The sequence below is a fragment of the Trichosurus vulpecula genome, chromosome X, assembly GCF_011100635.1.
Source record: "Trichosurus vulpecula isolate mTriVul1 chromosome X, mTriVul1.pri, whole genome shotgun sequence".
In the NCBI taxonomy this organism is placed as follows: Eukaryota; Metazoa; Chordata; class Mammalia; order Diprotodontia; family Phalangeridae; genus Trichosurus; species Trichosurus vulpecula.
In genome coordinates, this window is record NC_050582.1 from 8,420,702 (window position 1) to 8,437,640 (window position 16,939).

At 47.3% G+C, this 16,939-nt stretch overlaps 1 protein-coding gene across 1 annotated transcript; it reads left to right on the plus strand.

The window, feature by feature from the left end:
- Window positions 1–2,127: 2,127 nt before the first annotated feature.
- On the plus strand, window positions 2,128–16,492 carry TSPAN6 (tetraspanin 6). The gene is made up of 8 exons (XM_036739845.1): window positions 2,128–2,416; window positions 3,117–3,305; window positions 3,667–3,741; window positions 6,406–6,504; window positions 9,483–9,623; window positions 9,898–9,981; window positions 13,857–13,960; window positions 16,295–16,492. The coding sequence occupies exons 1-7, from the start codon at window positions 2,330–2,332 to the stop codon at window positions 13,923–13,925; spliced, it is 744 nt and encodes a 247-aa protein (XP_036595740.1). The 5' UTR covers window positions 2,128–2,329; the 3' UTR covers window positions 13,926–13,960; window positions 16,295–16,492.
- Window positions 16,493–16,939: the final 447 nt, after the last annotated feature.

A 16,939-nucleotide genomic window follows, 5' to 3' on the forward strand; every position in this document is an offset into this window, starting at 1 on the left:
GCAGCCTAAGGCCCCATATGAACCTTTATCTTCACAGTAATCCCATGGGTCATTACCGTCATGTAAAGATGGAGGTTGATTTAGTCAATCAAACAATTGCACCACTCCACTTAAAGTAGGTGACAAAATGCTGGCCCTAATACCTTTGTCAGATGAAAAAAATCATTCAGTGGTATGAACTAGTTGTGAATCATGATCAATAAATCAATCATGGGTTTTAGACTAAGTGTGAAAAGTCCTTGATCAATTGAGAAGTCTTTGAAAGCCATTAGATGATGTGAAATGCTGCTATGGAGGAAGTGCATTCTGATGGACTGCAGAGGCGGGTCATGCCCTGTGGGTTTTGTATAAAGTAACAGACCAGTTGGGAACCCAGGAGATTTGAGTAGAAGCCTTTTACCTAAGCCACTGAGAAGGAATTGCTTGGGTTGGGGGGAGGTGGATCATCCTGGGCCTCAGTCTTGGTCTGCTCCACTAGCCTACCCCAATGCCTCTCTTGTATGAAGGAGGATGTTTTAAGTTTCACAGGGTTTAGAGGATTTGGGACTTCCCATTAGCATCCTAACAGCTAGCATCGATGTCTGCATTGGGAGCCAAGAACAGACTAGAACTGATAGGGAAAGAGAGATTAAAGGCACTCCAAGGAGTTCAGAAGAAAAGCTCCATGATAGCTAAGGGAGATGTCTTGAAGTCCCCAACAAAAGGACTTCCATGATCTGGGAGTTAAGCCCTTGGCCACGTGTGCTCTAAGCTTGAGCCCACTTTCCCTTGGACTCTCTGTGCCTCTTCTTGGGAGAGTATGTCACAGATTTTTGGGGAAAATGTCTTGTACCAACTTTACCATTATAGTAAATACTCATTTTCCAAAAGTTAATTAAGTCTGGCTGGCTCATCAACATCAGTTGATAATCATTAGGAGGAAGCACAGTAGTCAGGGCTTAATGCTAAACCACTCAGTGCTGCTCTTAGAATCTGGAGGGAAGATATTCTGTCATCTGGGCACCCAAGCTGCTAGGGCAAGGGGAGCTTGGAAGGCTATGCTCTCCTCATTTCACTCCAAGAGAACCCAAGTAAATCAGTGACAAAGAGGACATTTGGGCCAGTTACTGTTAGACATAAAGAGGATACGTTCTCTAAGGCGAATATGATATTTCCAAGTCTCGATTTCCTCACCTGTAAAGTGGTGACAGCAATAACTGCAGTGTTTGGTATGAGTCTCAAACAGGTGCTATATGAAATGCTTTATAATAAGTAGCAAGGGACTGGACTCAGAGTCACAGGGCCTTCGTGTAAAGTCCAGCTCTGTTGCTCACTAGCTTTGTGACCCTGAGCTATCACTTTGTGTCTTTGGACCTTGTTTTTCTTATTTATTGAATAGATTGGACTGGGTGATCCCCAAGGTCAAGTGTAGCTCCCACGTTTGAATGATAAGGGAATCTGGGAATCTGAGTTATTTCCATCAGACTAGGCTAGGGGTCCCCAACTTGGGGTGTGAATTATCCTGATACCTCCTGGGGGGGGTACAAGAGGTTTGTCAAGGGGTTGAATACTTGGTAAATAACTGAAATGTTTCAAAAGTAGTCATGTTAGTGAAAAAAGTTGTGGCTTAGAAAGGGAATGATGAGGACCATGGTGGGGTGGGAAACGGAGGGGGTGTTCTGGTGTGTCCCAACCACGTGAAAGAAGCAGGTGAAAGACCAAAACTAAATGATTGAGGTTTGGATAAAAAGCCTTTTCATACTGAGTTAGAATGAAACCAGCACCAGCATCCTAGTGAAAGATGGTTTAGTCGATGTCAGTATTAACTGCAAACTCTGAGTAGATTTCCAATCGATAACGTGAGTGGTTTTTTTAATAGCTTGACATTGCACCCACACTTTTGGGACACCCTGCGTATGCCGCTGGGTGACTGGCCAAGTCGCCGAGAGGTGCCCACCTGCTTTGGAGGAGGGCGTTTCCTCCTTGGCAGATCCCCCCACCAATGAAGGCCCTTCGTGGGCCTCGGTGGCCAGGACCCTGGGCTTCTCCTGGTGACTGCTGAATGAGGGGCGGGCCCGCGCGTCAGAAGGCGGGATTTCTCATTCCCGTGGTGACCGGTAGAGGGCGTATAGAGGCCGGGCCGGGCGGGACTTTCCGGCTTGGCTGGGCTGGCCCGAGCTGCTTGCAGCGGGCCCTCCCCTGTTATTTCCTGGCTCCTTTCCGGAGTGCCCGGGGGCCGGCCGGAGCCGTACCGGGACCCGGAGCTGCGGCGGCGGCGGCGGCGGCGGCGGCAGCGGCGGCGGCGGCGACGATCGTGACCGCGACGGCAGCGGCGACAGTCCCCCGGGCCATGGCGTCCCCGTCCAGGAGGCTGCAGACCAAGCCGGTCATCACATGCCTCAAGAGCGTGTTGCTCACCTACACCTTCATCTTTTGGGTGAGGGGGGAGAGGGCCCGTCGGGGGGGTGCCGTGGGCGCGGGCCTTCCGAGCGCGGAGCCGTCCCCTCCCCCCAGCTGCCTGGCCGGCCCAGGTAATCTCTCCTTTTCTTTTTTCTGTGCTTCCTAAGCGCGGATCGGCTCCCGCAGGTAAGTCGGCCATTAGGGAGGGGGGGTAAGGAAGGCGCTACGCCCCCCTTCCCCCCCACGGGCCTCTCCCTCCTCCCCGCCGTCTCTACCTGCCCCCGAGGCCTCGAACTCCTGGGGAGGGGCACGGACACGGAGGGCCCCCGTGCCAGAGGAAGGGTCCGTTGGGGGAGGGGGAGCCGGCCACATCATCCATCCGGGCTCCGGTCTGTGGAAGACCTGAGGATGGAGGGTTTGATGAGGCGCCTTCTTGCCCAGGTGTTTCCTGGGCCGTGCCCTGCCCACCTGGGTGAGCCGGTGTAGAGATGTCAGGCCTTCCTCGCAGCTGCTGGGTTGGAAGCTTCTTTGGGGGGAGGGGACAAGGAAGATACGTTCTCTCCACCATTTCCCTCCAGCACTCCTTGTCTTCCGTAGCCTAATTAGGAACAGCTCGGCCATCTCTGTCCCACCCTGGCCTCCTCCTTGGCCGGGGGCACATCAGGGTCCAGGCTTTTTCTCTGCCTTTTGGGAGAGCCCCCTGGTAACTGTTTCTCAATTTTCTGATTTCTCATCAGTTCACAGGTGTGATCCTCCTTACAGTTGGCATATGGGGCAAGGTAAGCCTGGAGGTGTATTTCTCCCTCTTAAATGAGAAGGCCACCAATGTCCCTTTTGTTCTCATTGGCACCGGAACCGTCATTATCCTCTTGGGCACCTTCGGCTATTTCGCTACCTGCCGGGCTTCAGCTTGGATGCTGAAACTGGTGAGTACTAGTTTTTGTAGGCAAGGGGATTTATTCTTCCTGGCTGGAGGACTCAGCCGCCATTTTCCCTTTTCCTCTACTGGAGGGTGGGGGAGGATAGTTTCCCTGCATCTTGTCACAACTTTTCCAAATCTCCTATTCAAGTCCGAGTTTCTGTTCCTTATGTCTTGACCCTCTCAGTGTGCCAGACTTCCAGATTCGTGAGCTGAATTGACAAGATGCACACCCTGTTCCCTGTTGCTTTCCCCTGCATCCTTGTTTGTCACAGATGAAAATGAATCGTTGTAACTTTGTTTCCTTAATAGGCTGTCGACTACAAGACTTTGTGTTGACCTGACTTTGTGGTTTTTCCTTTCTCCAGTATGCCATGTTCCTGTCTCTTATTTTCTTGGTGGAACTGGTGGCTGCTATTGTAGGATTTGTTTTTAGGCATGAGGTAAGGCTGAATCCAGGGGCTGGGATAAGCTAGTCCTTCAGAAGGATGACTTTTCAATGGCAACATTGAGGGTCAGACCCCACTTGTTAGAACGGCTAAGCATGCAATTGGCCCTGTCACCATGTTTAACTTAAGAGTTTAAATAACTAAGGGATCCTAGAATCATAAACTAAGAATCAGAAGAAATAACTTGAAAGATCACCTTGTCCAACTTCCTCACCTTATAGAAGACAAAATTGGGGCCCAGAGAAGTCCACTTGCTCAGGGCCTCATAGTGATATATTGTGGTTCAGTTGCTTCACAGTCACGTCCGACTCCATGACCTCATTTGGAGTTTTCTTGCAAAGATCCTGGAGTGGTTTGTCATTTCCTTCTCCAGCTCGAGGAAACTGAGGCAAATAGGGTTAAGTGACTTACCCAGGGTCACACAGCTAGGAAGTGTCTCAGGCCACATTTGAACTCAGATCTTCCTGACTCTCTTTCTACTATGGTACCCCCAACTGCCCTTCACAGTGATGTAGCACTCGGCCAAGCCCTGATTTGAACCTAGGACCTCTGCCTTGGAATCCAGCTTTTTTTGTTGTTGCCTATAGTGCTAAACTGACCCTTAGTTTATAAAAGAGCTCCCACTTATTTTAATAGCTGATGATCTTGGTTTTTTTGTCACTTGGGTGAGAGTTTAATAGACCTTATTTTTGAATGAGGACAGCTCAGTTTATAAGTGTGCTGATATAAGAAGGTTTACAAAATGAAGTAGGCCCCCTCTCTGCTGGCTGACACTTTTTTAGATTTTTCTGTAGCTAGATTTTAGATTGACTTGTTTTTCTTTTTAATGATAAATGCTCAATCCAGTGGAATGGAAGCTCCTGAGGGCAGGGACTGTCATTTTTATCTCTGTAACCCCAGCAACTAGCATAGTAGGTACCAAGTAAGTGCTTGAGGACTTGAACCAAATATGTTTGCCTAATGAGTCCCATCCCAGGGAGCGACTAAGTGATGCCACAGTACTGCTGGGGCCTGAAGGTCAGAAGACCTGAGTTCAAATCCAGTCTCAGACACTTACTAGCTGTGTGACCCTGGGCAAGCCACTTCACTTTGAACGGCCTCTGTTTCCTCCACTGTAAAATGGGGATAATAATGAGATAATATTTGTAAAAAGTGCTTAATGTGGCACATAGTAGGTGCTTACTCCCTTCACCGAACTCCTCAGATGAAGGCCAGTTATAAACATGGTTAGTTTCTGGGTAGGCCTCATTAGCTTGACCCTCATGAGATGTTAGGACATGGGTCCCAAATGGGAGCTTTTAATTTGAAAGAGTTGCCCAGGCATGGAATTCTTTAGGGTCATAGGATCCGAGATCTTGAGCTGGAAGGAACCTCAATGGCCACATGATCCAACCCCCTGATTTTACAGAGGGAAGGGGAAGTAACCCAGGTGGTGAGCCTCAGGTGAGATTGGAAGGGGCAGCCCCAGACTCCCTGGACTCAGTGCTCCTTTTCAGCTCTTCCATATAGATTGGAGGCTTCTTGAGTGCATGTTTCTACTTAGAAATTTTGGTATGCTTTGGCTCCCAGCTCCTTGGTAAGCTCATGCTAGGTCCTCGGTAGGTACCTGTGGGTTGGTTGATTCAAGCAAGATGTTGCTTTCTGTCCATCAGGTCTGGGAGCTAAAGTCACATGATAAAAGGGTTTTTTTGGAAGTACACTAGTGATCTACTAACAGGATGGCCTGGTGAAAAGATGCCCACAAGACTCCCTTCCAGCTCTAAATATCTGTTCCTATGAGTCAGATGATCTCCAAGCTCCTTTCTAGCTCCAAACCTTGGATCCTCGTGCTTGTAGACTATAAAGTCTCTGAAAGGAAGAAGTGTTTTTCCTTTCTGCCCTGAGAGGGCCTTCTTGATGTGGTGTTTGGGACAGAAAGTCCCTGATTTCTTCTTGCAATAGAGGGTCAAAGGGGGAGCTAGCACATCCCATGGGACAGAAGAGGAACTGGACCTCTCTCCATTGTTATCTGGCCTAAGGTTTGGGGTTTGTTTTCTGAGTGGGTGGTTAGATTGTAGTCTGCCACTAAGGAGATGAGTTAAGACTTTATGATCCTGTGAGCCAGATGACCTCTGGCCTCCCTTCCAGTTTGAACTTTAAGGTCCTATGATTGTTAGGTATGATTTCTGGGATCTCTGCCAGCTCTCAATCTATGATCTCAAGTTCTTTTCGTACATAGTAGAACCTGGTTGGAATGTTCGTTCCTGGAGCATTGAAACAAGATCCTCTTGAAAATATTTCTTGTATTTAGTCCATTTATAGGCTTTCCATGTTGCTATCAGAAATGAGCCCTCTCTAGCCCATTCACAGGGCGGACACATGGTTTGATCTGTAATATGACTCAGACCATGGTCTCTAAGATATATTTTAATGGGGTATTGCCAACTGGTATCACAAACAATATTAAGGCCAAGTTAGGGATAGTTGGGTTGCATCCCTAAACTTTGGAGGTTGGTCTAAGGAAGGTGACTCTTCCTGTCCCACAAGCCACCTTGGGGTGCCCCTACCAAAGACAGAATACTGAGCTGGGTGGACTATTGGTTGTGTCCAGGTGGGCACTTCCTCTCTAAGCAGTTTCCCTGAGATTTTGTTCACTGGCTTTCCTTTTTCCTTCTGTAGATTAAGAACAGCTTTAAGATGAATTATGAGGCTTCCTTGAAGCAGTACAATGATACCGACATTCAAAGGAGTGAGGCAGTGGATACCATCCAGAGAACTGTAAGTGTGTCCTCTTGGTGCTTTATCTTAAATGTCCCCCATGGGAGGATGTGCCCTGAGAGGGCCTTCATGATGTGCTGACTGGGACAGAAGGTCCCGGATTCCTTTGGAGCAGAGGGTCCAAGGGGTCCTAGCATACCCTAGGCTAGAAGTGTAATCCAAACTGGCTTCTTTGTAATCTGGCCTCTGGTTTGGGGGGGTGGTTTTCTGAGTGGGTGGTTAGATTGTAATTGGCCACTAAGGGTTGGGTTAAGGCTTTGAGGGGCTGAGGAGTGGAAGGGTTGAGGTGGGCTGCCATTTCTCCAGCCAAGGCAGGCAGAGTGCTGAGGCAAATATGTCAGATATGCAGCCGGTGCAGTCAAGACATCACCCTGCTGATGTCATTGGTCCTCCTTGAGAATGAGACAACAACAATAAGGTGCTATCTTGGAGAGAGGGGAGAGGGCAAGAAGTGCTGGGGAAAGTTTGTAAAAACTCTTAAGAAGCTGTCAAGTCAAGTCAAGGGGAAGTGCAACAACGTGCCCAGAATTGTCTTACCAGTCTCCTCTCCCATGCACGCATGCCCTTCCAACAGCAGGCCTACCTTTTCCTCTTCACCCAGCCTTGCTTCTCAAATGCCTACTCCTACTCGGATGCTTGAGTGGATCGGTGAGCTCCTCAGGGGGCATCCCCCTCGTGGTGCAGATTCGTCCATGCAGCCATGCTGCCCCAGCCATAAGTCAGCCACGTGGGCCTCACCTTTCTGCCTTCCTCCCTTTCCTCAACATTACCAGGATACTGGTGGAGCCCAGGGGTTCTCTGGTGGGGCTCTTGCCATTTTTGGTACCAGTACATCTTTTTTACTTGTATGTTTCTTTAGAGATTATTCTAGACTCCACTTCTTCTTTATAATTCCTTGTTTAGGATGTATCATAGTCTTCTCCAGCCCACCATGCATTTTTCCATTGCCCTCTGAATCATCCCTACTTTAATTCTTCAGAGACTCGGGTCCTGTGACTCATAGCCATACAGCATCACCAGGCAGATATTGGTATTAAAAAGATGAGTCGTTTCAAGGAGAAGCTTGGGCTTGGGCGTCATCAGGAGAATTGTATGGCTTCCCAGGGGCCATTCAGCCCACTCTCCTCCTGTTCAGTACTCTTGCATTTACCCTTCAAGCCACTTAGAGCCACAGAACATTCAGAGAACAAAGTGTGGAAACACTGTCAGCAGCAGCGTTGGGAGCCCAAAGCTGTTCCGTGGGGCTGCGCTCAGCTGGCCCACTGGGTGTCATTTCTCCAGAGTTTATTTTCCTCTCATCCTTGGGGGTTGAGGCCAAGCTCACCTGGGTACCTGCCTCACATTGAGGCCTAGGTGCTGCCCATGTAGGCTGGCTGCCCACGGAACATGCCATAGTCTGAGGATGCTTTGGAAGGGGGAGGGTCACTTGGAAGGCATCGGTGATTGTGTGGTCTAGTATAAGAGCCTGTGTTGGGAGCCTGTTGCGTTTTAGCCACTCACATCTCTTGGTCTCATTTTTTTATTTAATTTATTTAATATATTTAGTTTTCAGTATTGATTTTCACAAGAGTTTGAATTACAAATTTTCTCCCCATTTCTACCCTCCTGCCCACTCCAAGATGGCGTATATTCTGGTTGCCCCGTTCCCCAGTCAGCCCTCCCTTCTGTCACCCCAGTCCCCTCCCATCCACTTTTCCCTTCCTTTCTTGTAGGGCAAGATAAATTTCTAAGCCCCATTGCCTGTGTATCTTGTTTCCTAGTTGCATGCAAAAACTTTTTTTTTGTTTTTGAACATCTGTTTTTAAAACTTTGAGTTCCAAATTCTCTCCCCTCTTCCCTTCCCACCCACGCTCCCTAAGAAGGCAAGCAATTCAACATAGGCCACATGCGTATCATTATGTAAAACCCTTCCACAATACTCATGTTGTGAAAGGCTAACTATGTTTTGCTCCTTCCCAACCCATCCCCCTTTATTGAATTTTCTCCCTTGACCTTGTCCCTTTTCGAAAGTGTTTGTTTTTGATTACCTCCTCCCCCTGTCTGCCCTCCCTTCTATCATGCCCCCTTTTACCTTCTTCCTCCTTTCCTGTGGGATAAGATACCCAATTGAGTGTGTGTGGTATTCTCTCCTCAGGTCAAATCCGATGAGAGCAAGATTTACTCATTCCCCCTCACCTGCCCCCTCTTCCTTTCCTACAGAACCACTTTTTCTTGCCACTTTTATGCGAGATAATTTACCCCATTCTATGTCTCCCTTTCTCTCTCTCTCAATATATTCCTCTCCTATCCCTTAATTTGATTTTATTTTTTTAGATATCATCCCTTCATATTCAACTCACCCTGTACCCTCTGTCTATATATATATGTGTGTGTGTGTGTGTGTGTGTGTATACACACCTACATATATACATACATGGACACACACATATGTATACATGTACATACACACACACACACACATATATATATATATGCATATTCCTTTCAGCTACTATGATACTGAGGTGTCATGAATCATACACATCATCTTTCCATGCAGGAATGTGAACAAAAAAGTTCAACTTTAGTAAGTCCCTTAGGATTTCTCTTTCTTGTTTACCTTTTCATGCTTCTCTTGATTCTTGTGTTTGAAAGTCAAATTTTCTATTCAGCTCTGGTCTTTTCACTGAGAAAGCTTGAAAGTCCTCTATTTTATTGAAAGTCAATATTTTGCCTTGGAGCATGATATTCAGTTTTGCTGGGTAGGTGATTCTTGGTTTGAATCCTAGCTCCATTGACCTCCGGAATATCATATTCCAAGCCCTTCGGTCCCTTAATGTGGAAGCTGCTAGATCCTATGTTATCCTGATTGTTTTTCCACAATACTCATCTTGGTCTCATTTGCCGAGTATTATTGTCCATTTTCATGCTAGGCCTTATGTGACATGCCCTGTGATGCACATAGGGTCAAACCCAACCCCCTTAATTGACTTTTTCAGTTGCACTGCTGTGGGGTCCAGAGTGCCACCGACTGGGAAACTACTGCCTACTATGCAGAGAAAGGCTTTCCCTGGAGCTGCTGCAGGTTTCACAGCTGTACTTGGACTGACAGAAAGGATCTGAAGAAGCAGAGTCAGGAGGTGGGTGGCCATCTTGGGGAAGGTGAGGGCGGGTGGTTAGCATGTGCCTTGTTTTACTTCTGGGGAATGGTAACTATGCTCCAAGTGAGGAAAGGGGTTTTTCCTTGAGAGGTCCCACTGGAAAGTCGAGGCCCTCGTCTGGGAAGGTGATCACCGATGACTTGCCAGAGTCCCCTCTCTAGGTGAGAGGTGGGCTAATCCCGTCATTTCTCTACCACAAAGAAAACCAGGCCTGAGGGCTGTGCTGGACTTGTTTTCTTTTTTTCCCTTCTAGGGCTGTTTTGTAAAAGTGATAACTGTTATGCGATCGGAATTGGGCGTTGTAGCAGGCATTTCTTTTGGGGTTGCTTGTTTTCAGGTGAGTCCTTACACTGAACTGGCTTTTTTTTCCCTTGTCCACAATGGAGTTGACTTTTGAAAATAATCTTTTATTCATGCTTTTTTTGGTCACTGTCACTTTTCAATGACTCCTCCTCTTCCCCCACCCTTTTTGTAACAAGTACAGTAACCTTAACACCTCACCACGTGTAGGCCTCATTTGGGCTTGGAGTGCTGAGAGGCAGCCAGGGGGTTCAAATTTGGCCCCAGATACTTAACTAGTCATGTTGACCCTGGGCAAGACACTTCACTTCTATTTGCCTCAGTTTCCTCATTTGTCAAAATGGGGGTAATAATAGCACCTAACTCCTAGAGTTTGTGAGGATCAAGGTAAAGAGCTTAGCACAGCGCCTGACACATAGTAGGCACTCTATATATGCTTACTCATAACCCCTTCCTATCAGTCCTCTGGAGTCATGATTGGTCATGACTTTGATTTGAGTTCTGAGATCTTTTGCGTTTTCCTTTATTGTATAAATTATCCTTCTGGTTCTTCTGACTTTACTCTGTCTCAGTTAATACCTATCTTCCCAAGTTTCTTGTAATTCTTCACAATTGTCATTTCTTCTGGTCCAATGATACTCCTTGTATTCTTATACCACAGTTGTTCAGCCATTCTCCAATCAATGGGCATTCCATTTCCTTCCATTTCTTTATTGTTCCACGAAGATTGGTTGTATATTTGGGATCTTCCCTTTATTTGACCTCCTTGAGGCCTCATTAGCATCTATAGTAAGCTGGAATACTTCCACTGGTAAGCCTGTGGTTTATGATTCAAGGTCTGAGCAGAGGCAGGCCTTCCTTTCCCTTAAGGTGGCATTTTCTCTTCTTGATACACGTGATGATCAGACACAACTTTTCAGCTCAGGTTTGTTTTGTGGATTAAATGCTTAATGCATCTGGAACCATTTGGTCTGGGTTCTGGTTTCTGAGTTTTGAAAAGAAAAAGCAAATCTCAATTTCCCCCCGCCCCCATGGCCTTTGGATGTCTTGAGTCTTATCTTTCTGTTTTCCCATATGGGCGGCATACGTGTCATGCTGAAAGCCTAGAGGAAATAGCTGGCTGTTCTCTGAATTCCTCTTCCATTTTCCCTCATTCTTTTCCCATGATTATTCTTTAAAAATAACAGAGCAGCGCTTTCTTCTTCCCCCTAGGTTGGAACCAACAGAGCAGCCCTTCTTCTTCCCCCTAGATTGGAACCACCTTCACCGGTACACATCTTTTGAGGGCAGTTTGTGGTGGAAAGAACTGGTACCTCTTGGTTAGGGCAGCCTTCCAGCATCATACAAAACACAGGATGCCCAAGAACCTTGGCTTTAGTCTCTGCCTGTAATTAGACACGGTTCTGGAACATAATTAGGATTCTCTTTTGTGAACTCAGACACTTAGTGCCAGTGCATCCACAAGTCCAAATCCAGGATTTAAGATATGAATTATCCCCAAGCGTGCTTAAAACACCTTCCTTTGTTGGTGGAGCTATTGTTGTCATCCCACTAGGGACTTGATTATATAGAAATATAAAGAAGGTAGATTTTCTCAGCCAGGGGTATTCTTGGAGTCAGGACTCCTTCCGGTAACATAGATAGAGCTTCTCAGGTCTCAGTGACAGACACAAGTCACTAGTGGTGCCTGTTGATTGAGTGACTTGTACTAGGGTTACAAACTAGTAAGTTTCAGAGCTGGGATTGGAAGCCAAGGCTTCTGGCCTGCTAGGTCCATGCTGCTGCTCTGCAGCTCCTATCATGGCCCTGGGGGGTGATGTGTGAACAGGACACTTATTTGTCTCTTAACTTCCAGAGAACCTGGAATGTGGCTCTCGTCCTTGTTCCTTGATGCTACCTTCCCCAGGGACTTGTGCATAGGCATATGTTGTCTTTGGTCTGTACTAACCAGTACTCGAGTGCTCTAACGCTTTTCTCATCATTTGCTCAGGGCTAGGGTCTTCATTTTGTGATCTGAGGATTTTGCTTTTGATTTTTTCCTAAACAAAAGTAATTTCTTGTTATCTTTTTCCCCCAAACCATTGCTGTTGCTTGCCGAAGATTCTCCCTCCCCATCCATGCCTCTCCCAGCTTCCTTGTAATCCAGAAGGAAATTCAAGAAAAACAAACATCTACATTGGCCCCATCTGATAGGATAAGTTTCGTTTCTCAGCCAGAGTCCACCACCTTGCTGCCAAGAGATAGGAGGTCTGCAGGAATCGCCTTTCCGGTTGGTTAAGAGTCATGCAGGCTCCTGCATCAAGCAGAGCTCCGATGTCTTTTGGAGCTGTTGTCCTTTTTGTTATTGTGCAACGCTCCATTCAGCATCAGTTCTTGCAAGTCTTTCCAGGGTTCTCTGGATTCCTCAGAATCATGGTTTCTTGCAGTGCAATAATATTCCATTGTAGTCATATACAGGCGTGCTGTGGTGGGTAGAGCTCTGGGTCAGGAGGCAGGAAGACCTGAGTTCAAAATAGCCTCAGATACAGATTAGCTATGTGGCCCTGGGCACATCACTTAGCCTTTGACTGCCTCAGTTTCCTTCTCTGTAAAATGGCGATAATAATAGGACCTAAATGCTAGGGTTGTTGTGAGGCTCAAATGAGATCATATTTGTCAAGTGATTTGTCAACCTAAAACACTAGATAAATCCTACCCCTCATCATCATCATTATTATAATGATGCATCATTATTATATACTCTAGTTGGTTCAGAGAGGTTTCTTTTGATCTAACAGGTGTTCCTTTTCCATAGTATAAAAGCTGAGGCGGCTGTACGCTAGCGGGCCATGGCTCCTGGGCTTTGCATTTTGCCCTGTCCTCCCATCTCAAGTCACACCAAGTTTCCTTGTGACTTCCTGTGTCTGACTGTCCTCACAGATCCTCAGTAGTGTGGCTCTTTCTAGGTTCTTCTCAGACATCCTGTCCCCACTTACATTTTTGCGCCTTCTCTTGCATCGAGATGATTGTTCTCAGCTCTTCTTCCTTGTGAAAAATCACTTGTGTTGAGCACATTTGTATTTTGACCTCAAAGTCTTTTCTGGAAAGCTCCCACGGAATTGAACTTGCTTTATCAAAAAGAAAACCAGTCAAGCCATTCCTGCCCCCCATAGAGTGAGCGACCTTATCTATCTGTGTTTACAATAACTGGTCCAACATTCTGCTGAGAGGATGGAAATAAATGACATTCTCTTTTTGCCAGGACCTGTACTGATGATTACATTTGCTCAGAATTCTGCCTCCTCTTACTGATTTTTCATTTGAATCTTTTTCGTTGTTCCATAAATTGTTCTCTTGATTGTACTCATTTCATCAGTTTGTCTAGATCTCCTCATGTTTTTCTTCTGAGTTCCTCACTTTCATCATTTCTTACCCATAATAACATTCCCTGATAGGTTCTGCCATTCCCTAATCAGTGGGTGCCCACTTTGTTTCCACTTCTTTGGTTCCACAGAAAGTCGACTAGATTTTTCTTGTCTGTGGTCCTTTGGTCTGGAACACTCAGTCTCCAGAGAGGTGTATTTATTCTCAGTTCTTGACTTTGGGTCCCAGGTCTTTTTCACTTCTCACCATTGACTGCTCTTTTCTGGAACCTTCTCTGACTTGGGAGGGTTTCTCCTTGAATCTTTGTTGCCAGGGACAGGGAAGTTGAGAAACTTCTGCCTGTAGGATTAGGTTTTAGTGATTCAGTCTCATCTCTCAGATTAGTGAGGCCTTACCCACATTATTCAACCGAAGTAAATGCCCACAAGTCAGAACCACCCACGGGAAATGAGGAGTTGGGAGAGGATTATATGGCCACCTCTGATGCCTCTTGGATTCCTAGGGCTCCTTCTTTCCCTTTGTCTGACTCTCTTCATGCTCTCTTTCCAGTTAATTGGTATATTTTTGGCCTGTTGTCTCTCCCGTTCCATCACAAATAACCAATACGAGATCGTGTAGACTGGTGGCTGACAGTCCATACCTCTCTGGTCAAGGTATGTCTCTGGTCCTGATAGCTGTTTTAGTGTCTTTGTATGCACTCATGACTTTAAGTCCTATGGATTATGTGAGGTCCAGCCATGGAGCCCAGCCCACCCCTGGGGTATTAGGGCCTTGGGTTTGCCTGCCAGCGAACCTGCCAGTGGAGCTTGTTGAGGCTCTGCCCAGATAAGTTGGGGCTTTAAATTGACCAACTTCAATTTCCTGGTTGGTTTGTAAAGACAGTCTTAACCTCTTTAGAATCTTGCCTTATGGGTGCATGCTACGCATGGTTAGACCTGTCCATGTATGCATGCACTCACATAGTGGACCTTTTGTTTCTACCTGGTGGTCTTAGTATAGAGAATTGAAAGAAATGAAGCCTTTCATTAAATGACCTGCTGTTTAAGAAAATGGTCCTGCTCTTATATCCTTGGCAGAAGGGAACTGCCTCTGGGCCTGACCAGTCAGAGGGGTCTTGAGACTCTGAGATACTTTGATCCTCCTCCAGCCCGACTCTAATTCCCATTGCCCCCAGCCCAGCTCTGCTGCTTTTCGGGGACGTTAGTCAGTGCTGTGCAGTTCCTATTGATCAGTTTCTCTGGAGGAGAGCCAGGCCCATGATACTAAACTGGCTAATTAGTTGGGGAAATGATTGAGGACCAGGAGGAAAGCTGTCAGCTCCACTGGAGGATTTTTGGAACTGAAAAGACCCATCAAGGGTGTCTTGTCTAACCTCCTGAATTCTAGGGGAGAGATCTTAGGCACAGAGGCTACTGCACCTGCCTGAGGTTCTGTAAGCAGCTGATGCAGGTTACAATCCCAGCTCGGAAAATGCTACCTCTTGGCCTTCAGAAGCTTGGAAGGCAGAGAGTCTTCCTTCTAACCAGACAGGAGCACAGGCAGAATCTTCCCTGTTCCTGCTCCAGAATACCAACAAAAGTGTCCTTGTAGTAACTGGTCCAAGCTTCATTTTTCTCTAGGTAGGGCCCAAGGTAGTTTCCCCTGTGGGGGCCCACTGTGGTCTGTATTTCTCCTCTTACAAGCACTTGGGTGTATGTGTCCAGAAAACTGCTTGCAGCAGCCCCTGATGCCCACATATGTGGAAGGTAAACTGGCAAGCCAGAAGAGCCTGGGGGGAGGTCACAGTGTTCACAAGCCTGGGCCTCTTTGTGTCTCTGGCAGAAGTTCCAGGGTTATCATTTGTAAGGCTCCTCAGCCCTGATCTTTCCCCCAGAGGTGCCTCTGAAGGCAGCAGAGAAGCTGGGCAAGGGCCAAGACTAGGACCACGGCCACGGCCATGACCAGGGCCACAGTCACCACACCGCCATGGCTGAGAGAAGAGGCCCAGTAATGAGCATGGTTGCTATTGGCTGCTCTAGCCAGAGATCCCTCCCGACCCCCCCCCCCCACCCCAGCCCAGCTGTTTGGTGGTCTTTGGGTGCCAGCCATTTCAGGGTTAGAGTTTCTCCAAATCCCCTTTTGGTTGTTTGTCTTAGCCCTTGGGGCCATTGTAAGTCACTTGCTGCCTGCCTTGGTTGGGAGCAGGAGGGGTGGGGGCTGGGGGCTGGGAGGGTGTTTGGTTTTCCTCTTTCCATTTTCCGCTCACCAAGGGTATCTTATTCTTACCCGTTGTGGCTTGTGTTGCTGCTGTCCCTGATGGCCGTGTGTAATGGACCTTTACTGTTCAGATTTATATTGGTTCATTGCTTGTATTTTTGTTTCTCTGTCCTTTCTGTGTTTATATCTGCCAGTGTGGTCTTAGATCATAAGCCTCCGGGGGCAGGGACTGTGGATGGGCAGCCCAATGGGTGTGGCATGACTCATTAAGTACTTGATAAAACTTTTTGATGATGAGACCAGGTATAGAAATCCACCACTTTCGAATTCATTCCATCCAGCACTTATTAAGCACCTACTATGTCCCAGCTATGGTGCCAGGCACCAGGGAGACAGACAAAAGTGAAAAAGGCTGGTCCTCTAGGACATTCCATTCTCCTGGGAAGGGGTGGGGATGGCAGGGAATACTGCCTGCAGACAGATAGGTTATAACAAGCTGATTGGAGCAGGAGGAGGGAGGGACTACTGACCCCTAAGGAAGGGGATCAGGAAAGGCTTCCCATAGAACTGAAACTGGGGGGAACCCAGGGAGTCTAAAAGACAGAGAAGGGGAAGGAGTGTGTTGTATGCATGGGACATAGCCTGTTCAAAGGCATGGAGGCTGGAGATGGAATGCCAAGCTTCTGGGAGGCCAGTTGGACTGGAATGGAGAGGGTGTAAAGGGCAGTGATGTGCAAAGCTGGAGGTAGGAGGCAAGTAACACTGATTTCTTGTTCTTTTCTTTTCATTAGCTTTAGGACATTATTCTCAGCTCCCTTCCCGGAAAATCCTTCATGGCCTTCAACATGCAAAGTGCTGAAAAATTGTATGAACCGACTGATCTGATCAAGACCTGGCAGTTATGAGTTCTCCGCCACTCGCCTCCCCCAACTCAGTTTTTCAAGGCTGGGGAAACATCAAAAGTCATGTTAAGTTAACACAGTGTATATTGTGGGTAGCAGCTGTAAGCCTTTGGGCCTGTGGCCTGCCTTTCTGTGTCTCCTTCCCATAGGCCTCGAGATCATCTGAATATATAACCCTCCTCTTCTTTGGTGCCATACGGTCTTCTGTAGCTTGGGAAGATGACCCCTGTGCCCAGCACAGCTTCTCTTGTTTGACTGTGCGATTTGCATCAGGCTCCACTGGGCACAGAGCTGCCAGGACATGGCCCGGGGCATGGCCTGGGGCTGTCTGCATGTGGACACCTCCTTCGTCCTAGCTGCCAAGTGGTACTTCCGGATCTCTGACCCAACTGACTCACACTAAAGACACTCATGTTCTGTGCTTGACCAGGGCTCGGTGGGCTGCCCGTTCTCTTTCCTTTCCTTCCTAAATCAAGGTGTTGTAGCCGTTTTGTAGGTTTTCTCTCCCTTTTTGTTCTGCATTATGCCGTAGGG